General features: G+C 43.9%; 1 protein-coding gene across 2 annotated transcripts; it reads left to right on the top strand.

Moving 5' to 3' along the window:
* Positions 1-1622: 1622 nt before the first annotated feature.
* On the top strand, positions 1623-19885 carry CASC3 (CASC3 exon junction complex subunit). 2 transcript variants are annotated; one of them, XM_079796840.1, is made up of 14 exons: positions 1623-1868; positions 2290-2317; positions 2642-2679; positions 10686-10844; positions 10930-11069; positions 11570-11746; positions 11895-12586; positions 14379-14443; positions 14925-15039; positions 15279-15377; positions 15604-15818; positions 16678-16800; positions 16984-17048; positions 17982-19885. In XM_079796840.1, the coding sequence occupies exons 1-13, from the start codon at positions 1638-1640 to the stop codon at positions 17005-17007; spliced, it is 2106 nt and encodes a 701-aa protein (XP_079652966.1). In that variant the 5' UTR covers positions 1623-1637; the 3' UTR covers positions 17008-17048; positions 17982-19885. The 2 variants fall into 2 exon arrangements, with proteins under 2 accessions (XP_079652966.1, XP_079652965.1); XM_079796839.1 differs by having other exon boundaries at positions 17977-19884.
* The last annotated feature ends 2589 nt before the right edge of the window (positions 19886-22474 follow it).

Here is a 22474-nt window from a genome sequence, read left to right as displayed (position 1 = left end):
GTAATTCATACTTTTGATACCATTTCTGATGTGTAAAATTGGTTGTCTTGTAAATATCTTATAAAGAGTTCAATTGTAAATAAACTATTGTGGCTGTTAATTTTTGAACTTCTGCTTCAATTTATTTTATTGGGAAGCATTAAACAATTCTGTTTGTAGATTTTATTTATTTTAATATATTTTATTGATTTCAGAGAGGAGGGGAGAGGGCGAGAGAAAAACATCAATGATGAGAATCATTGATCAGCTGCCTCGTGCATGCCCCCTACTGGGGATCTATCGCACAACCTGGGCTTGTGACCTGATCCTGACCAGAATCGAACCGTGACCTCCTGGTTCATAGGTTGATGCTCAACTACTGAGCTATGCTGGCCGGGCTTTTCTTTTTTAACATTAAATCATACATCATTTTGAACTAGGGCAGTTGGTTTTTGGAACTGGATTTACAAGTTGTCACACTTGGCAACTTGTTTAAACAGTTGAGATCTGTTTGGATCCTGGTTCTGTCTCTGAAGGCATTGAGAATGCCTTCTAAGTTTCATATTGCCTGTAACTTTGATAAGCATCAGGATCCTTAATCATAACTTGTAAGATATTACACATGACAGAATCCTGTGCTGTGCCACAGTGACCTTTTTCTGATACATATTAAGGTGTATTCTTGTAGATGCACTAATAACTTAGCTCACATATCTTGTATGTCCTTATTATGGTCCAAAGAAAATACAAGTGGGGAAAAAGGTTTACAGTTGTTTGTATGGAATACAATAGTTAATAAGTAGTAATAAAAGAATAAACTTGTGGGTACTCACAACTGTAAACCTACTTTTGCTCCACCTGGTATACTGATTTTTTTCCAGTGCTGACAAATGCCTTGCCAAAATCATAGTATTTCCTCATCTGGTTAACAAGGAAATCATGTCACTACATTGAACCAATGACGGTTCCTAATCCTCTCTTTTTTAAATCAGTTCTAAAATCTTGTAAGACTAGCATCATGCCAGCCTGCACTTTGGGAGGGGTGATGGCTGGGGTGGAGAGATACATGAATGAAGAGGAAATGAGAACGAAGGGAAAGTGCAAGAGTAAATCCTCGAGCTTCACTGCAGACATCATGGTTTTTCCTTCGCCCTTTAGCCTAAAATGGGACGGTGTGGCAATCCTGATGATGCAGCACTGCTTCAGAAGTTTACCTTGATTCGTGATTTCACCAGACAAATGCAGTAAAATGATTTGCTTCCAACGTAGGCAGAAACAAGAAATCGAAAAAAACACCATCAACAGCTCTAACGCCGCAGTGAAGCTGTGACAGGTCGACGCCTTCCACTCGGAAAGCCCAAGATGGCCGGGCGGGCGAGCGGCCTAAAGAGGCTACCCAAACGCTGGTCCCCCTCGCCCTGAGCCTACCCAAAGGGAAGTCAGGAGACACACCACGCCCCCTGACGTAACCAATTACGTAATGCCGCTCGCCCGCAAACGTGCCGCAGCGCGCTTGGCCCGCCCCCCGCGCCCCGCTCCCGAAAAGCGGGCGGTCAGTGCCTCCCGTGAAGCATGCTGGGACTAGCTTTCTAGCCTCCCGGCGGCCCCTGCGACGGGCGTACGTCAGGAACTGGCTGGGGGCGGCCGTTCTCCGTAAGATGGCTGACCGGCGGCGGCAGCGCGCTTCGCAGGACACAGAGGACGAAGAGTCTGGTGCTTCCGGCTCAGACAGCGGCGGTTCCCCGGCTCGGGGCGGCGGGGGCTGCAGCGGTAGCACTGGAGGCGGCGGCAGCGGCTCTCTGCCTTCCCAGCGCGGAGGCCGAGCTGGGGCCCTTCATCTGCGGCGGGTGGAGAGCGGGGGGGCCAAGAGCGCTGAAGAGTCTGAGTGTGTGAGTGCGCGCGGGCGGGGCGGGGCGGGGTGGGTCGGAGCGGGTGGCTTGCGGGCCGGGGGCGGGATGTAGGTGATGATGGGAGGCGAGTGTAGGTGATGATGGGAGGCTGAGAGTTGGTGGTCGATGCTGAGGCACATTGTGTTGGAGTAGAGGAGGGCTATCCCAGGGCGGTTTGCATCCGGAGCCCCCAGGGAAGAGGAGGGGTTGGGGGTTTGTGGGAGGAGTGCAGAGCCGCTGCGGATTGACAGCGAATGTTTATTCAGAAACGGGGCCGGAGGCGAAGAGACCGGACCTCCCTCAGATGCTACTTGTTCAAGATGTGCCATTCCTCATCTCCCTTTTTAACCATTTTGTGTTGAGTCTTCAGCTCTCCACCCTCTGGAAATCACTGCACTAACCCATGACTTCTTTCTTTCAGGAGAGTGAAGATGGCATCGAGGGCGATGGTGAGTAGCATCATGGTGGTATTTTTGCCCCAAAACTCAGGTCACCTATTTCCAGCAGTTGACATCTCAGGATGTTAGGGATTTGGGGGGAGAGTGGTACAGAGTGGCTCTTTGTAGCATAATACTAAAGAGCATAACGTTTTAGCAGTATGATCTTAGGCAAGTCACTCTTTGAGCCCGTTTCCCATCTGTAAATGGGGACTATAATTTTACCTACTTCATAGGTTGATATCAGATTTAAATTATATTTAGCAGTCAGGAAATGTAATTATAATCATTTCTGTTATTTTTTTTTTACTTGACATATTTCTGTTTTCTTTTCAGCTGTTCTCTCGGATTATGAAAGTGCAGAAGACTCAGAAGTGAGTGAGATAGTTTTTTTTCCTTTGGTGTATATATTTAATTGTATTTTAAAAACATGTATATATATGCCTGTGGTTCAAAAGTATCATGACCTCCTTGTTACTCTTCTTTTGCATTCTTTATGCTTTGGAAAAGCTGATACATAAGGTCTTTTTAACATTTTTAATTTTATTTATTGACTATAGAAAGAGAAACACCTATTTGTTGTTTCGATCATTCATTCATTCATTGATTCATTCATTCATTCTTGTATGTGTTCTCACTGGGGATCGAACCTGCAACCTTGGTGTATTGGGGTGATGCTCTAACCCAGTGGTTGGCAAACTCATTAGTCAACAGAGCCAAATATCAACAGTACAATGATTGAAATTTCTTTTGAGAGCCAAATTTTTTAAACTTAAACTATATAGGTAGGTACATTGTTATTAACTTAATTAGGTTACTCCTAAGCTGGCCTTTGCTGAAAACTCAAGGGGCCAAAGAGCTGCATGTGGCTCTTGAGCCGCAGTTTGCCGACCACTGCTCTAACCAACTGAATTACCAGGGCCCAAAAGGTCTTGTTCATTTAGAGCAGGGGTGGGAACCTTTTTTCTGACAAGGGTCATTTGGATCTTTATAACATCATTTGCGGGCCATACAAAATTATCAACTTAAAAATTATGTTGCTATGAAAACGATTTATTGAGAGATGCACATTGATTGGTTGCCCCCTGCACACACACCCGTCTAGGGCTGGGGATTGAGCCTGTGACCAAGGTATGGGCCCTTGACCAGAATAGAATCTGGGATCCTTTAGTCTGCAGGCTGATGCTCTAACCACTGAGCAAACTGACTAGGGCTCATTTTGAAATAGAAATTATAATTTTGATAAATGGGCATGTCTTTCTGGCATGCATTTATTGTCTGTAGGAATGCTGTTCTATTTTATTTCTCATAATAATTACATATGAGATGTAACCATTATATTTTCCTGTTGATTTTTATGTAAAATTAGTTTTTCTGGTATCTTAGAAGTGGCTCAGAATAGCTTTTTCTAACTTCACAGAGCTCCCTTTTTTTGTTGTTTCCTGTAGTGTTAAATATATAGTGGCTTGCTTTTTGAGATTTTCTGCTTTTATTCCTGCTAACTTGTTTTATTTCTGCTAACTTGTTTTGGAGCTTCTCTTTCCTTCATTTCTTTTATCCCTTTTCTGCTCAATATGATTTTCCTCTCAACCATTTCTCTGCAGTGTGGGACCCTATCCCAGGAAGGAGCCCTGGTAGCCAGGTCAATTTCAAGATTTCAGAGGGGTTGGACCGCTCTAGCCCCACTTAGACCTCCTTGCCTTAGGATCCGTATGCTTACATGCTACCGGAGACAGTAAAATTCCTCCTAGTTTCAACTGTTCTTAGTTTTGCTTTCCATTGAAGACCTGTTGATTATTTCAGCGTTCTCCTGTTCTCAGATCCACTTACTTCTCTCTGCTTTCTCTGGCACTGACACCAATTTGGTACAGGTCTTGTGGCTGTTGGTACTTTGTTCTTTTTGTGTGTGTGTACTTTGTTATGTGCATTTATTTTAGGATACCTTGTAACCTAGTTTTTTTTTTTTGTAAGTGTTATTAAAAGGGTTTTGATTTTGTTGTCTAGAAGTTCTCATTTCATGTGGAGATTTGAAGAGATCAAAAACTATGCTACTGCCATTTTTTCAGAATCCTTCAAGAAATTTTTTTAAAGAAACGTGACTCTGAAGGGAGAGGCTAGAGAGAGATGGTAGCTGGAAAGAAGCCTATGAGGTTAAGAGAGGGTTTGTTGGTTATTTTTTAAAGTTGGAGACTCAAGTATGATTAAAGATGGAAAGAATGAATAAAAGGGAAGGAAAGAGGAGGGAGTAGGTAATGTACTGATGGTTCTTGACTGAGTGCGTGAGAAATAGGAATGTGACGAGGGGAACATCTTTAGTTTGTAACTATGGAGATGTGGGAAGGAAGGTGTGTGGGAAGAAGCTGGTGTTCCCTTTTTTGTTTTGTTTTCTCTGAGAAATAGAAGGAAAGACATGAAGGAAGAGGTTGGTGGAGAGTAGAGGTAAGAGTTGTGAGACTAACCTGGCCGGCGTGGCTCAGTGGTTGAGCTTCAAACTATGAACCAGGAGGTCACAGTTTGATTCCCGGTCGGGGCACATGCCTGGGTTGTGGGCTTGATCCCCAGTGTGCGGTGTGCAGGAAGCAGCCGATCAATGATTTTTCTCTCATTATTGATGTTTCTTATCTATCTCTCTCTCCCCCTCTCCCTTCCTCTCTGAAATCAATAAAAATATATTAAATTAAAAAAAAAGAGTTGTGAGACTAAAAGAGGTTTGGGTAGCTGAGGTTGAAGGTGACATTGATGCGTGATGCGTTTTTTCTAACTCCTTTCAGTGATGGTCAGTAGTCTGTAGGCCTAGAGAAAGGAGACATATGACTTGGTCCAATCCTGAGCACATGGGAATGGCAAGGGAATTGAAGTGTTATTAGTAGTGATTAAAGTAAATGGGCCTTCGAATCTAGAGAGAGGAAAGGGAATGTAGGAAAGAACTGAATGATAGGGAGAAAGTGGGAAGGTCAAGGGAGTGGATATCTCAAGTTGTAGGTGAGAGGGTAAAGGAAAAACTGGGTAAGAATAGAAATAATAGGCAGGGTTTTTAAAAAACCCCTTTATTGACATGCCATTCAATTTATCCATTTAAAATGTACAATTCTATGGTGTGTTTTCTTTAAATACATGAATGGGAATCCTTGTTATGGTTTTTTTTTTTTTTTAGTATGTTTTTATTGATTTCAAAGAGGAAGGGAGAGAGATAGAAACATCAATGATGAGAATCATTAATCGGCTGCCTCCTGCACGCCCCCTACTGGGGATTGAGCCTATAACCCGGGCATGTACCCTGACTGGGAATCAAACCGTGACCTCATGGTTCATGGGTCAACACTCAACCACTGAGCCACACTAATTCTATGTTTCTTAATGCATTCACAGATATACATGGCCATTACCACAGTTTCAGAACATTTTTATCACCTTAGAAAAAACCCTGTCATTGAGTTATCACCCCTACCCTAGTTCCTCCATCTGCATGCCTACTACCCCTAAGCAACCACAAGTCTACTTTCTGTGTCTAGAGATTTCCCTATTCTGGCCTTTCATATGAATGGAATCATATAACATGTAGACTGGTGTGACTGGCTTCTTTCACTTAGCTGGTTTTTAGTAAATTGTAGCATGCATTAGTAACTTCATTCTGTTTTCTGGTTGAATAATATTTCGTTGTATGGATAGGTCACATTTTGTTTACCCATTCATCCATTGGTAGACATTTGGGTTTCTAATTTTTTGTTATGAGTAATGCTGCTATAAACATTAGTGTACAAGTTTTTGTGTAGAAATATGTTTTCATTTCTCTTGGGAATGTACCTATGACTGGAATTGCTGAGTCATTTGGTAACTCTGTTTAATCGTTTTAGGAACAGCCAAACTGTTTTCCAAAGCAGCTGTACCGGTTTACATTCCCAAAAGCAATGTATGGGAATTCTAATTTCTCCACATACTAGACAGCACTTGTTATTGTCTTGATTTTTTTATTCCAGCCATCTTAGTAGGTATGACATGGTATCTCATTTCAGTTTGCATTTTCCTGGTGACTAATGATGTTGAGCATTTTTTCTTGTGCATATCAGCCAGTTTGCATACTTTCTTGGAGAAAGGGCTATTCAGATACTCTGTCCTTTTTTTACAGAGAGGAAGGGAGAGGGATAGAGCGCTAGAAACATCGATGAGAGAGAAACATCGATCAGCTGCCTCCTGCACACCCACACTGGGGATGTGCCCGCAACCAAGGTATATGCCCTTGACCGGAATCGAACCCAGGACCTTTCAGTCCGCAGGCCAACGCTCTACCCACTGAGCCAAACCGGTTTCGGCTCTGTCCTTTTTTTAAAATTTGTTTTTATTGGTTTTGGAGAGAGTGGAAGGGAGCGGGGGAGAAAGAGAGAAACATTGATGTGAGAGAAACACATTGGTTGGTTGACCCCCACACACGCCCTGGCTGGGCTGGGGATTGAACCTTTAACCCAGGTACACGCCCTTGACCTGGAATCAAACCAGTGACCCTTCATTTTGCAGGCCGGTGCTCTAACCACTCAACACACAGACGAGGGTTTTGATGTGCAGTATGTTTTTTCTTTTGTTGCTTGTGCTGTTGGTGTCATACATAAGAAGCCTTTGCTGAATCCATGCCAGACCCAAAGTCATGAAGCTTAGCCCCATGTTTGTTTCTTTAATTTTTATTTATTATTTGAGAGAGAGAGAGAGAAACATTGGTTTGTTGTTTCACTTATTTATGCATTCATTGATTGATTCTTGTATGTGCTCTGATCGAACCCAAAACCTTGGTATAGCCGGTTGACACTCTAAGCAACTGAGCTACCTGGCCAGGGCTTAACCACTATGTTTTCTTCTAAGAGTTTTATCATTTTAGCTCTTAGATTTAGTTTTTTTATCCATTTTGAGTTAATTTTTGTGTATGGGGTGAAGTAAGGGTCTAAGTGTGGCAGTTTTGATCAAAGTCTAGGGTATTTAAATTTAGGATTTAAAAGGTGAAGCAGGTTTACTTTAAAAACTGCATAGCAATTCCAGGTGTTGACAAAACATTCAACCTGTAGAGAATTTGTGAGAGTGTATTCGAGCCAAACTGGTGACATATCCCAGGGAGCAAGATCTCAAATGCTCCAGAGAATAAGTTTTATTGATTATTTTATGCATTTGTAATTAAGGAGGGAATGTAAGGAAGATTACATGGAGGTGGGGAAAAGCAAAGAGGGGTTGGATTACAAGATAGTTAACAAGATTATGTGCTCTTTTGAGGGTGGTTGCTTATTCAAAGGTGTGTTAACCTAGATGTACAGAAACAATGGACAGGGCTTACTTAAGGCAAAGATAAACCTTTTACTGAAGAAGTTATAAGTCTGAGGCGTTACTACCCACCATGACCTGCCCAGTTAGGAATTTATGATCAGATCACCCTGTGAGGGTACTTTCTTTCTTTCTTTTTTTAATTGATTTCAGAGAGGAAGGAAGAGGGAGAGGGAGATAGAAACATCAACGATGAGAGAGAATCATTGATTGGCTGCCTCCTGCACGCCCCCTACTGGAGATTGAGTCTGCAACCTGGGCACGTGCCCTTGACTGGAATCAAACCTGGGAACCTTCAGTCCGCAGGCCGACTGTCTATCCACTGAGCCAAACCAGCTAGGGCGAGGATACTTTCCATTGAACCCCTTGTTTCGCCCACACAGGTAAGACTGGTCTGGAGTGTGGCCGTGGAAATGGTTGGCTGAAGTGGAGGTGAAGACTGCAAACTCATTGCTAAAGTATTAAAGTTAATGACAGGGTGGGCCTAGGCAGAGGCATAGAGGTATAGGCCGGTGATAGGCGCCCCCCAGAGGAGCAGGAGTTTAAAATGAGGCTGGAGGAGTTGGATCTGGAAGAGACATTGAGAGCAAGGAAGAACCCACCCCTTACTCTGAAATACGTGGAGTGGAGAATGAGCTAAAACCACCGCAGTGAGAATTTTGCTAGGGAAGCGATTGAGTTAGGGGAGAGTTAGGCATTAGAGTTGGGAAGAGTGCTCACTAAAGTGGAATCAGCAGTAGGGGAGTTTGTCTCTGGAAAAGGGTTTTGATGTTAGCTCTGAGTCAAAACTGTGTGACCCGCCCTAACTGGTTTGGCTCAGTGGATAGAGCGTCGGCCTGCAGACTGAAGGGTCCCAGGTTTGATTCCGGTCAAGGGTATGTACCTTGGTTTCAGGCACATCCCCAGTAGGGGGTGTGCAGGAGGCAGCTGATAGATGTTTCTCTCTCATCATTGTTTCTAACTCTCTATCCCTCTCCCTTCCTCTCTGTAAAAAAAAAAATCAATAAAATATATATTTAAAAAAACAAACACCTGTGTGACCCTAGAGTAGCACTTTGGCTTCAGTTAGATCAGACTTTGACTAATCTGGAGTCTCCTCAGCACTGTGCCATTGTATATTTCTGCCCTGCCCTGGGAACAAATTTAGTTGCTTCATTTGACATTCTACCACAGACTAGAGGAGGTGGAGCATAAAATGAAGTTCCCTTATTAATCATACTATTTTAAGATGTAAATTCAGTCTGTGTGTGTGTATGTGTGTGTGTGTGTGTGTGTGTGTGTGTGTGAGAGAGAGAGAGAGAGAGAGAGAGAGAGAGAGAGAGAGAGAGATATTAATTAAGGTCCCATAAAGCACCAAGCAAGATTCTTACAATTTCTGCTTCAGAACCTGCATGGAACATAGGTTCAATGAAAGAACTGAATGATTACCACACACCTATCCCCATCTCAAGAGGAGGGAAAACTTCTTATGATTGAGGGAAAATGGAAGGGATCAAGGGTATTTGGTTGTTAAAAAGCTATGGATAAAGGCTTAGTGTGGGTAGGATTAAGCAGTCTTCCTCAATTCTGTGGGTTTCATACCAGTATCACCTTTCTGAAAATCTAATCCCAGTCATTAGAAGCCAAAATGCCCAGATGCTGAACAGAAGAATGGGGAAGAGGAATTAATTGGCTTGTCTGGACCAATCAGGCTGATTCAGCTCTCTTAGAGCATCTTGCCTCATCAGGAATCGGACAGTGAGTCTCTGATCAGATTCCTGAGGCCAGCCTGGGTCTAGTTACAAAAGGGTCTGGTTCAGGTCTCAGGTCAGACCCAGTAGGAGAATAAGAGCTGTTATACACATATTTTTACCAGGTGGCAGCGCAGTGTATTAGTACCCTGACATGTTAACCCAACAACCTTTTGGTCTACAGGATGACACCCAACCAACTGAGCCACACTGGCCAGGGCAAAGCCACTATTTTCAACTTAAGAATAATAGTGCCTTAGGAAATCATGGAGTTATTACAAAGAGTTTGCAAATCCATTAGCTCAGCTAAATATAAAATATTGAATGTATAGTAGTTGTTTGTCATATGTTTTCTTAGTGGATACTGCACTGAGCTGCTGTCTCATAAGATCTATGAAAATTTTAGATCTTGAAAGGGAGTTCACATAATCTAAAAGGTTGGGGACCTCTGTTCTAAGCGATTTTGAGATGAGAGAATTCACAATTTGAGTTAACAGTATAGTTATTAGGCACTGCATGTTTAAGAGACAATTCATGGAGAAGGAGAGAAATTATCAATACAAATTAAGCTCCCTCTGTATGCTAGGCACTTTTCTGCCTCCTATCCATATTCCCTGGTTTCTTTCCCAGAGGCTGCTACTGTTACAAGTTGATTGCATATGTTTCTGGAAAGCTAATATAGATTTATATATGTATATGTGGATATATTTTGTGATTTTATTTATACAGTGCACTTATTCTCGAAATTTTAGTAAAAATACTTTTTATAATTTTTAAAAATGTATTTTTACTGATTTCAGAGAGGAAGAGAGAGAAACATCAGTGATGAGAGAGAATCATTGATTGGCTGCCTCCTGCATACCCCCTACTGGGGACTGAGCCTGCAACCCTGGCACATGCCCTTGACTGGAATCGAACCCAGCACCCTTCACTTTGCAGGCCGACGCTCTATCCACTGAGCCAAACTGGCTAGGGCTGCTTTTAATTTTTAAGTTTGTTAGAAAATGTTTTCCTAAAGAATGGAAAACTTTAAAATGCACCTTTCAACCCTGGTTGGAGTGTTGTCCCATACACCAAAAAAGGTTGTGGGTTCGATTCCAGTTAGGACACATACCTAGGTTGCTGGTTTGATCACTGGTCAGTTGGAGCGTGTAAATAGGCAACCGATCGATGTTTTACACATCAGTGTCGTTGCCCGCCTCCCCCCTCCTCCCCCCCCCCCCCCCCCGCTTCCTTCTGGAATCAATGAAAAACATCCTCTAATGAGGATGTTTTAAAAACCTTTTTTTTTTTTTTTTTAAAGCACCTTTCAGATCTTTCTCCACAGATGACAGGGAAACTTTTTTCAGGGTGAAGAAGGGGAGTACAGTGAAGAGGAAAACTCCAAAGTGGAGTTGAAATCAGAAGCCAATGATGCTGCTAATTCTTCAGCAAAAGAAGAAAAGGGAGAAGAAAAGCCTGACTCCAAAGGCACTGTGACGGGAGAGAGGCAAAGTGGCGATGGACAGGTCAGTACCCATCAAAGGCCTCCATTTTGGGGCTGGAAGAGGGGCTTTCAGCTTTAGAGGGAGTAAGGAGCCCTTTGTCTTCCAGGAGAGCACAGAGCCTGTGGAGAACAAAGTATCCAAGCATTTGGATGACGACGAAGATCGGAAGAACCCTGCATACATACCCCGGAAAGGGCTCTTCTTTGAGCATGATCTTCGAGGGCAAACTCAGGAGGAGGAAGTCAGGTAACAGCCACTTGTTACTGTAGTATATATTTAGTGTTTATTGTATGCTAGGCACTTTGCTGGAGTGCTTTTACCTACATTCATAACATTTTTAAGGTAAGTATTACCTCTTTACAAATGAGGAAAGTGAAGCTTAGAATATTTGGTAACTCTTGGTGCAGCAACTAGGATCCACACCTACCCTCCACTTGCCTTCCTTAATCTGAGGCTCAAGGCCTCTGGGATATGAAGTACTTGCATGGGCTGCCTTATGTAGAGGTGTTTCCAAGGTGCTGAGTAGTTTGAAGTGAAACCTTTATTTCTCTTCCTTTTGCATTTGAGCCCAGCAGGCCCTGAGGTACTGATTCACTCTTGCTTTTGGGAGGCCTGTTTTAAATCTGGAAAGATGGAAAGACTACATGAAGTTTCTTCTGATTCCATGCCCAACCCTGTTTGTTTCATGAACATCTTTACTTGACAGATTCTGCCAACCTAAGACACTTTTTCCTGGTTTTATCCAGACCCAAGGGGCGTCAGCGAAAGCTGTGGAAGGATGAGGGTCGCTGGGAACATGACAAGTTCCGGGAAGATGAGCAGGCCCCAAAGTCCCGGCAGGAGCTCATTGCTCTTTATGGATATGACATCCGTTCAGCTCACAATCCTGATGACATCAAACCCCGAAGAATCCGGAAACCCAGGTGAGGAAATTTTGGAGCCTAGACTATTGATATTGTAGAAAGAACTCGGCTTTTTTAAATACCATTCCAGCAAATAATTGAATGGGTGAGGAATATGAGACATCTTCCTGACCTTCAGTTTAAGACTTTTTTTATTCCATTTATTCAGGTTTGGGAGTCCTCCACAAAGAGATCCAAATTGGATTGGTGAGCGACCAAACAAGTCTCATCGCCACCAGGGTCCTGGGGGGACCCTACCACCAAGGACATTTGTCAATAGGAAAGCTGCAGGTACTGGTCGCATGTCTGCTCCTAGGAACTACTCTCGATCTGGGAGCTTCAAGGAAGGTCGTGCTGGATTTAGGCCTATGGAGACTGGTGGACAGCATGGTGGCCGGTCTGGTGAGACTGTTAAACATGAAAGTAGTTACCGGTCACGGCGCCTGGAGCAAACTCCTGTGCGGGATCTGTCTCCAGAAGCAGATGCTCAAGTGCTTGGCAGTCCTGAGAAGGAAGAGGTGGCCTCAGAGATACCAGCTCCTGTTTCTGCTCCTGACACTGCACCACCGCCCCCTGACAGACCTGTTGAGAAGAAATCCTATTCCCGTGTAAGAAGAACCAGAGTCAAAGCTGGAGATGCAGTCAAGATTTCAGAGGAGATGCCTCCTCTACCTGAAGGGCTGACCCCCACACCTCAAGTTCCAGAAACTACTCCTCCTTCACCTGCTAAGACTGGGAACTGGGAGGCTCCAGTGGATTCTGCTACAAGTGGACTTGAGCAAGACGTGGCACAACTAAATATAACAGAACAGAATTGGAATCCAGGGCAACCTTCATTCCTGCAACCACGCGAACTTCGGGGTAGGTACCTTAGGGTTAGTAACTAGATTCCACCCCCCCCCCCCCCCCCCCCCCACCACCCCTTTACAACACTGGGTTTAGGACATTGGACTTAATTTCAGGAATGTGGTGTCTGACGAATATCTGTGTTTTTTCATTAACTGCAAAAAACATGTATTCCTAGATATATTCATCCAAGGACCTCATAGCAGTTTTATCTGTTATCTAAGACTACTCTACTACCTTGCCTACTATTAACCAATAATGAGTTCCTGGCCTTGGCTGGTGAGGCTCAGTAGGTTGGAGTGTTGTCCCATACACCTAAAGGTGGCAGGTTCGATTCCCTGTCAGAGTGCGTATAGGAGGCAACCAATTGATGTTTCTCTCACATTGATGCCTCCGTCCCTCCCTCCCTCCTTCCCTTCCTCCCTCCCTTCCTCCTCTTCCCTCATTGCCCCTCTAAACATCCTGGATGAGGATTGCGGAAAAAAATGAATTCCTAGGTGCAGAATCCTTTACCACTCTGTAGAATAGTGGAAGAAGAAGGCAATGTTTTTTTTATTTGAGCTGAGCTAATGGTTAAAGTTTGAAGGCAGAAACTTACTCATTTGAATTTGGATGGGAATCTTCTAATCTCTTTGAAAAGGAAGTCTCTCTAATTTCCTTAATCTTCTAGAGGTAGAGGCAGGCTACCTAAAAGAACTTTCTGTAATGATGGTGCATTTTTTTAATTTTAAAAATTATTTTTTAATGATTTCAGAGAGGAAGGGAGAGCAAGAGAGAGAAAGAAACATCAATGATGAAAGAGAATCATTGATTGGCTGCCTTCTGCATACCTCACACTGGAGATTGAGCCCGCAACTTGGGCATGTGCCCTGACCGGGAATCAAACCGTGACCTCCTGGTTCATGGGCTGACTCTCAATCACTGAGCCATGCCAGCCAGGCATGATGGTGCTTTTGAATACTTATAATGTGGCCAGGTCTGGGTAATTGAACTTTTAACTTTAAACATTGAAATTTAAATAGCCTCATGTGGCTAGTAGGTATCATATTGGACAGCACAGTTCTAGAGACTAGGACCTATCTACCACCCATTTTGCCCATCCTTTGTCTTCCTCCAACCAGATAGATCAAAGAATCTTTTCCCTAGTTTCTGAAATCTAATTTGAACTTAAAGGTTGGAAATCCTCATGTAGCCTGGGAGTTTCAGCATCCTTCTCTGGTGTGCATGGTTTTTGAACAGCAAAAACCAGTGTCATCTCAACTGGATCTGGAGTTGATCTGGACCAAGGAGTATACCTTTCCACTGATATCTTATTATCATTGGAAAACAGTCTCTAAAATGTAATCTTTTTTTGTTGTGGGTCTGAGTCATTTTCAGCCAGAAGGGAATCTCTTCCCAAGCTTCGGGCCAGACTTTGGTGGCTAGGGTAGGTTTACAAAACATTCCTCACTTTCTAGTTGTTGTTCAGAAACTCTTGAGCTGATATTTTTTTACTGTGTTTGATAATGTAATGTGCTTATTGTAATCTCCCAGTGATTCTGTGCAGGAAAGTATTTGGTGGGGAAATGTTGAACTTGTATTTTCTCACTGAAGTAAATTTTTTTAAATTTTAACGGCTTTATTGCTGTATTAAGGTAATGGCCAATGGGGGAAATATCCCAATGCTGGTATTGACAGGAAGCAGAGATAGTTTAAAAGGGATTCCATTAGATTATAAGCAGAAAGCCATTTACTTTATTTTCTTGATGGTATCTTTGAGTTGCACATCTGTCTGCTCTGCAGCAGTGACTTTTTTGGTGTGTTACAGGTATGCACAACCACATACACATGGGAGCAGGACCTCCACCTCAGTTTAACCGGATGGAAGAAATGGTACAGCAGGGGAAAAGGGGCAGATGGAAGAGGGAAAGGGGGAATGCGTGAAATAGCTTTTGAAATCACTTTTCCAATCAATTACCTATGTTTTGTTTATTTTATTTTTTAATAAATTTTTATTGATTTCAGAGAGGAAGAGAGAGATAGAAACATCAGTGATGAGAGAATCCTTGATTAGCTGTCTCCTGCACACCCCACACTGGGGATTGAGCCCACAACCTGGGCATGAGCCCTAACTGGGAATCGAACTGAGACCTGCTTCATAGGTCGATGCTCAACCACTGAGCTCTGCCGTTCGGGCACCTGTGTTTTGTTTAATTTGGGTCTCCAGAAATGTAGAGGGTTTAGGTTCAAATCTTGATGTTTTTTACTGATTTTTCAATTCATTTTTAAACACGTGCCATATACAAAGTCCCACATAAAGGAGGGTGGGGACTTGAATGAGAGTCTTCTGCTCAGGCCTATTTCTTTATTTCAGGGTGTCCAGGGTGGGCGAGCCAAACGCTATTCATCTCAGCGGCAGAGACCTGTGCCAGAGCCCCCTGCCCCTCCCGTGCATATCAGCATCATGGAGGGACATTACTATGATCCACGTGAGCTTTTTTCTTAAGGTTGGGGTACCTTTTTTGGCTTGGTGAAGCAAACTAAATAGACCAGCCTCCTGTCTTCTGCTTTCCTTTCTGACCTCTCACAGTGGTTGTCATTGTCTGGTTGGTGTTTTCTTCACATGGAAAATTGACAACATCTCTGAAAGGGTTTGGGAGATGGGCAGACTTGTCCATGTGATATGAAGAATGAGAGTTTACGAGAATCCCAATGTGTTATTTTACAGTGCAGTTCCAGGGACCAATCTATACCCATGGAGACAGCCCTGCCCCACTGCCTCCTCAGGGCATGATTGTGCAGCCAGAAATGCACCTTCCCCACCCAGGTAAGCATTGCACCTATCCTTGTGTGCTTCCTGTACATGAGCATGTGTATTGGGGGCTTTACAAACCCCATCCTCCTGAGCTCAGTGCTGCTTGCCTCTGAGGCTGGCCACTCTGGCTACTTGGGTAACAAAGCTCATGGGTCCATCCTAAGGACTTCTATCCCGAGCCTGTCTATGCTGGAACTGGTCATTTTCTATTTTAATTTGTTTTCCTCTCCTTGTTCAGGTTTACATCCCCATCAGACACCAGCGCCTCTGCCCAATCCGGGCCTCTATCCTACACCAGTGTCCATGTCTCCAGGACAGCCACCGCCTCAGCAGTTGCTTGCTCCTACTTACTTTTCTGCTCCAGGCGTCATGAACTTTGGTAATCCCAGCTACCCTTATGCTCCAGGAGCACTGCCTCCCCCACCACCTCCTCATCTATATCCTAATACACAGGTGAGATGGCTAATGAACAGATATTTATAGGTACACATCCTTTAAATCAGACAGGATTGTGGTATGGGGAGAATGCTCAAGAAATTGGAGAGAATAGTTCAGTGCCACTAATTGACATGTGGTGCCCAGATGCCTCTTAGTGGTCAGCACCTGGAAATGCAGCTTATGTAATGCCCATCATCTGTTTATTCTCTTCCATTTTTTAATTTTATTTTACTTATTTTAAAAATTTTTATTGACTTCAGAGAACAAGGGAGAGGGAGAGAAACATCAATAATGAGAGAGAATCATTGATTGGCTGCCTCCTTCCTGTATGCCTCCTACTGGGGATCAAGCCCACAACCTGGGCATATGCTCTTGACCAGAATCGAACCTGGGACCCTCAGTCCGCAGGCCAACCCTCTATTCACTTAGCCAAACCAGCTAGGGCTCTTCCATTTCTTTAATAGTGTTTCATTTAAGTGTTTTAGTATGTCTTAGGTGGCCATTTATTCAACAGCATAAAGAAACTATTCTATTTATTAGCCCTATCTCTCCCTATACTGCTTAACTTTCCATAAGTTGAAACAATCTGGTATCTAGTGTCACCACTGAGCTCAGCCTCTTCCATTTGTCAACTGATGGTAGGAATTAGAGAAAGCTGGGCACTACTTTGAAGAAATTGGAACCAGAGCATAATTAGGCATAGTAAGACAGAAATGAATATTCATTTTATTTTTAAGGGGTGCAGCTTAGAGATTTAAAAAATTATAAATTCTGTAATACTTTTCTTTTTGCACCTGAATAATGTTTAATGTTTTCTGTTCATCATAGTTTGGATTAATTCCTAACTTTCTCTTCTGGCTTGTGGGGTGTCCAGGCCCCATCACAGGTATATGGAGGAGTGACTTACTATAACCCCGCCCAGCAGCAGGTGCAGCCAAAGCCCTCACCACCCCGGAGGACTCCCCAGCCAGTCACCATCAAGCCCCCACCACCTGAGGTATGAGAGCTTCTTCCCATGCTTTAGGGCACATCCTGCATCAGTGGGCTTTCCTTTTCTTCAGAAGATTTCCCTTCTGTTCTGGGTGTGTTTTTATTGAAACAGTTGTCTTTTTTCTTTTCTTTTTTTTCTTGTTTTTTTTTTTTAATTACCTGATAACAGATTCTAACTTTATTATTTCAGGTTGTAAGCAGGGGTTCCAGTTAATATGAATTTCTGAATATTTTAAATCTTAACATGATATAAAAGTAAGTGCACAACTTACTGTTACTCTCATAAAACATTCTTAAAACTAATGCTCATGCTTACTTGTTTAACAGTCGCCTAATTAATTCTTTAAGTTGTAAACATGTGTTATCATGGGAGGAGGCTTAAAGAAATCCCAAAATTCACTCATCTTTGTTTTGAGATTGCATTGAACAGGGTTGAAATAGAAAACATTATTAACTTGGCAGAATTTCATTTGGGAAGCTGCAAGAAAAAAAAAATGCAGGAGGGCATTTTTTATTAAGGAAACCTAAATTTGAGGTGTTACCTCCACCATAAAAAAAATAAAATAAAATCTTACCATTTGCGACAGTGTGAATGGACTTACAGGGTATTATGCTAAGTGAAATAAGTCACAAAGAGAAAGACAAATACCATATGATTTCACTTTTACATGGAATCTTAAGAACAAAATGAACGAACAAACCAAGTTGAAACGGACTCATAGATAACAGAGAACAGACTGATGGTTACCAGAGGGGAGGGGGTACAAATTGGTAGTTATAAAATAGTCATGGGGAATGTAAAGTATAGCATAGGGAATATAGCCACTAGTATTGTAATAACTATGTGTGGTACCAAAAGGGTACTGGAAATATCAGGGGAAACACTATGTCAAGTATATGATTGTTTAACCACTATGCTGAACATCTGAAACTAATACAAAATAATATTGAATGTAAGGCCTAATTGAAAAATAAAAAGTTATATATTAAAAAACAAATTTGAGATGTTACAGTTAGAGCCAATTCTAAAGGTCATGGAGGAAAAAGACTATAGGAGTTTTGTTTTTTTGGGGGGATATTACTTTAAAACACATTTAGAATGTGGCTTTTTGAAAGCAACTCGTAAATACCCGAAGGTCCACTAACACCTTGGTGGTTCTTCCCTTTTCCCCACGCCTGTCAGAACAGCAGAGGTGAGAACCCAGGAAAGAAGAGAAATACAGCTGGCTGCCTACTACCAGGAGGGCTTCAAAGATAAAGGGTGGCTCCTACCACAAGCAGCTGAAAGAGGAGGACCCTGGCTTCCTCTGAGGACAGGCTCTGTTAGAGACAGGGAGAAACAAGTGGACTTCCTACTATCTCCACTCTCTGCTGGAGTTAGCTGTGCTCAGAGGAGCAGAGATCAGACAGCCCACATCTAGTCTACGTCTAGAAACCCAGGTTTTTGGCTCTTCTTCACTTTGTCCTGGGAAATTCAAATGTCTTCTCCCAGGGAAGCTCCTTCCTGTTTGTTTTGTCTTTTATCTCTCTCCCCCTCTCCCCCTCCCCCCCCCCCCTCTCCCTCTTTCTCTGCCTTTAAATGAGACAAGTTCATTTTTCTAGTTTGCTGGCTCCTCTGGTTCCCTTTTGGTTCTTCCCTACAGTGCAGATAATTGAGAATTGCCAGCTAGTCTTTTCCCACCAAATCTACAGAGATCTGGCCTTTCACTTTTGGTTGGACTTTGTTATATACTTGGATTCTCTTAACTTCTCTAACTCAAAGTTTGTGGTAGGAGCCCCTTCTTGTTTCAGTTTTTAGGAGCCTGAGTCTCAATCAGTAGTCTCTGGTAGTCTTCAGGCCTCTACTGAGGATAGAGTCTCTACAGTGGGGAGAGATGGCAAATCAAATGTTTTTGTGAGAAAGGGAGGGTGGAGTGAGAGCCTTTGCCCCTTAGGGATGTGTATTCACACAGTCCTCAGGGCTCAGTCTTTGAGGTAAGTGGTATTCGAGGACCCTGCTTTTCTTATTTCCATCCCTCCTAACACACTCCTTTTCCAATTGCTGTGGACCAATGCATCTCTCTAGAGGCAAATATTATCCAGCAAGCAATCTATCTGTCCTGTCCTTTATACTTGCTCTTTTTCATGTATTTTCTGCTGCAAGTGTTTTACGTGTTACTACCTTATTTTCCTCTAGTTCTCCTGTCCTTGCAAGCAGAAGAAGGTACTGCACCTGGGCTTAAGGCCTAAGGAAGCCAGTCACTTTTGCAGCAAGAGCTCCTTTCCTCCCTATCCATGGCACTGAACCACTTTCCTGCTGCCTCTGCGGAAGAGATTCCTATTATTGCAGCACTTGTGTCTGCCAAGGGTACCTTGGCCACTGTGTCTGTCCTTCTATAGAACTTGAGGGAGAAGGTGGCAGCTGTGTCTCTCCCCAAGTAGTCACTGTTTGTATTCCTTCTCTTAAGCAGCTGGCCTGCCCACTCTTGAGTCCATAGTGTGTGGGAGGGAGGAGAGGCACTCAAGCTGTAACCCTTAAGGAAGAAATATCTAAGAGGTTCTTCCAGGGGTAGCTGGTGGTTGTGCCTTTGGTAGGCTGTTCCCTTTGCCTTAAACCTGAAGATGTCTCCTCAAGCCCGTGGGCAGCATGCCCAGATTGCCAGACCTTAAGACACTGTGACAGTTGTCTATGTTGGTCCGCTGTGTTTCGTTGCAAGAATTTCTTGTTGTTGTTGTTACTGTTTTAAAGGGTACACATTTGTGATCAGTATTGTGACTTGAAGATAATAAAATTTAGACTGTAAACTTGCCTTTTTTGCATTCATTTTGATTTGAGAGGGAGGGAAGATGACTTCTTAATTCCCCAGAGTCAGTCACAACTTGAGCCGGCTCAAACTTGTGAAATGGAAGCCCACAGAGGTGAGGACCCCCTGTGAAGCCACAAGTGTGTCTACTCCCCATCAGTTATCTTTCCAAACCACATTGCCACATGGACTCCAGGATATGCTGCAGTCCCTTAGTTTGGAAGTGTCAGGGACAAAAATTAGTGAGATGCTGCGTACCTATGTGAACATCATATCCCTTAGGCCTGCCTTTGTGTTTGGCAAGTAAGTTTCCCAGGATAATGTGCCACATGTCAGTACAGCTGTACTAAGTCCTAGAAGAGGTGAGGTTCCGCTAGCTTTCTTCTTGAAAAGTAAAGACTCAACCTGGCACTGAAGTATCAAAGACCACAGTCTAAGAAAGAGGTTCCTATTAATCTTTGTACAGGCAGCGTGGAGGGGCAATTGAAAGACCGCTAGCTGTGGCTCATGCTGCCAGTTACCTTTGCCACTTGGCCTGTGATGAACACAGGGCAGTTCCTACCTTTGAGTTGACTGTTTCCTCCAGACCCTGGGTGGGGTGGAAATTTACTACAGAAGCTATCCACAATGTGGGGGAGCAATTGAATTGAATATGGAGCTGGCAGTGTCTGTTCCTGAGTCGCACAAATCCTTGTGCACGGGGGGCATGGACATCATGGCACAACTTCATGACAGTTGGAACTCCCCTTCCACTCTTCGGTGGTGTTACAGCCAGAGGACCATGACTTTCCTCACCTCTATCCCCATTCCTCTTCAAATCATATCCGTTTGCTTCCCTTCTTCCCCATAGGGTGATGGGTATTTCTGGGCCTGATCTGGGGTCATGTAAATAGTGCCAGGCAGCCTTGGGGGTGGTTACTGGCAGGAGGAATGAGCGGTTTAAGATACTTCCCCCCTCACCCTTGCCTCTTGCTTCCTCAAATCCCATTGCTCTCTGTTGCCCTGGTAACCAGCTCAGCAAGAAGAAACTCAAGCTCAGCAAAGCCCCCAGGTTCTCTGTCCTCCCAGCCTGCCTCTCAGTGGGTAGAAAAGAGTGTAAGGGCAGACAGAATGGGCCTTAGGTAGCCTTGCTCATCCCCTTCTGGAAGTCCATGGGCTTCTTGCCTGCATCTCCTCACAGTTGTTAATTATACTACCCTCTTTCCCTCATTTTCTTCCATGATAGACTATAGGTGCCCTCCACCCCTTCAACCCTTGGGGTCAGCACACACGTCTGCTATCCTGTGGGCGAAAGATAAAGAATCCCAGTCAGAGGGTGTCCCTCTGGGGCAGTAATTTTCAATCCTGCCTATTTTAATTATTTCAATCCTGCCTATTTTTCTTTTAAAAAATACCACAGCCCCGCATTGTGGCTCAGTGGTTGAGCATCAACCTATGAACTAGGAGGTCACGGTTTGATTCCCGGTCAGGGCACATGTCCGTTGCGGGCTCGATCCCCAGTGGGGTGTGCAGGAAGCAGCCGATCAATGATTCTCATCATTGATGTTTCTCTCTTCCTCTCCCTGTTTGAAATCAATAAAAATACATTTTTAAAAAATAACAAATCTTGGCTCCCTCTCAGTATTTTTTTTTTAATATATTTTTATTGATTTCAGAGAGGGAGAGAGAGATAGAAACATCAATAATGAGAATCATTGTTCGGCTGCTGCCTGCTGACCCCTTAGTGGGGATCGAGCCTGCAACCCGGGCTTATGCCCTTGACCAGAATCGAACCCAGGACCCTTCAGTCCGCAGGCCAACGCTCTTATCCACTGAGCCAAACCAGCCAGGGCTCCCAGTGTTTTTGAAAAGTTCCCCTGGATTCCAGTGTGCAGTTGGGGTAAGTGCCACTGCTGTTCAAGGAGAACCGTGACTGGCTTTCCTCCCTGATTTAAGGTCTTGAACTTACTCTCTGCCTAGTATCATTGAGTAGTTGGAGGGATCCTGGGGTCCTGCTCCCAAAGCTTCCAGTCTCTAGAATTCTCTCTGCCCCTTTTATTTTCAGCCCCCACACTCTCCACACTCGCCAGTTCTTCCCCCTTCCTAACCGACAATCCCAAATCCTGCCCAGAGAGGAGGTTACCAAGGCAACCAGCTTAATCTGGTAACTGTGGCATGTGCTGGAGTGGAACCCTCCCCTTTTCTTATTTGGTTCATAAAAATGCCTGGAGAGCTCCGAGCCACTCCAGCCAGTTGCCCCTCTTAACCCCAGGGATATTGGGGTATCTAATAAAGGGAGCCCAGGAAGCTAATACTTGGGTCTCTATTTCAGCTTCTTAGCCGAAACTGTGCTCTCTCCCATTTACTGTTCCCTTTCCAAATCCACAAACATGGGTATGCAAGCTCATTTCTGTGAACACATGCTCTAGCATACATAGGACCAGATATGCGCACACCCCGATATGCCAGTAGTGCACACCCTGTTCAATTCTACCACCACTCCCAGCCTTCAGCATTCCTGTCCCTGCCTGGTTGGTACACAGTAAGTGGGTGCGGCATTGTCCAAGGCGCCTCGACCCATCTGGAACCTGGTGCCACTCCCCAACCTTGTTACCTTAATCTCGATGTGCTTACACTGAGCGTGTCTCTCTACCCACCTCCTCCTCAGGAACAGAATGCTCCTGGCATAGGCATCAGGAATAAGGATTATTTGGAGTGCAAATTTGGCACCACTTTCCCCACTCCATGGTTGTGTCAACTCTGGGGAGCTCTCTATACTTAATGATGTCAGATGGCAGCGCTGGAGCTTGTCACCCATCTCCACAGCCCTGCTTCTTTCTGCTGCCAGCTGGGCTTGGGTGCCCTTGTGTTTGCTGGTCTCCTCCCCCAGCCTACTGTCTCTTCTCACCCCAACTAGAC

Source organism: Cnephaeus nilssonii (assembly GCF_951640355.1).
Source record: "Cnephaeus nilssonii genome assembly, chromosome: 19".
In the NCBI taxonomy this organism is placed as follows: domain Eukaryota; kingdom Metazoa; phylum Chordata; class Mammalia; order Chiroptera; family Vespertilionidae; genus Cnephaeus; species Cnephaeus nilssonii.
The sequence above is the reverse complement of the archived record's forward strand: the minus strand, read 5'-3'. Positions and strand labels throughout refer to the sequence as shown.

Excerpts from the sequence above, each read along its gene's own strand:
- CASC3 (XM_079796840.1), top strand. The coding sequence starts at position 1,638 with ATGGCTGACCGGCGGCGGCAGCGCGCTTCGCAGGACACAGAGGACGAA. Across the intron at positions 2,680-10,685 it reads AAAGTGCAGAAGACTCAGAA|GGTGAAGAAGGGGAGTACAG; the intron begins GTGAGTGAGATA and ends AACTTTTTTCAG. Across the intron at positions 15,819-16,677 it reads ATCTATATCCTAATACACAG|GCCCCATCACAGGTATATGG; the intron begins GTGAGATGGCTA and ends TGGGGTGTCCAG.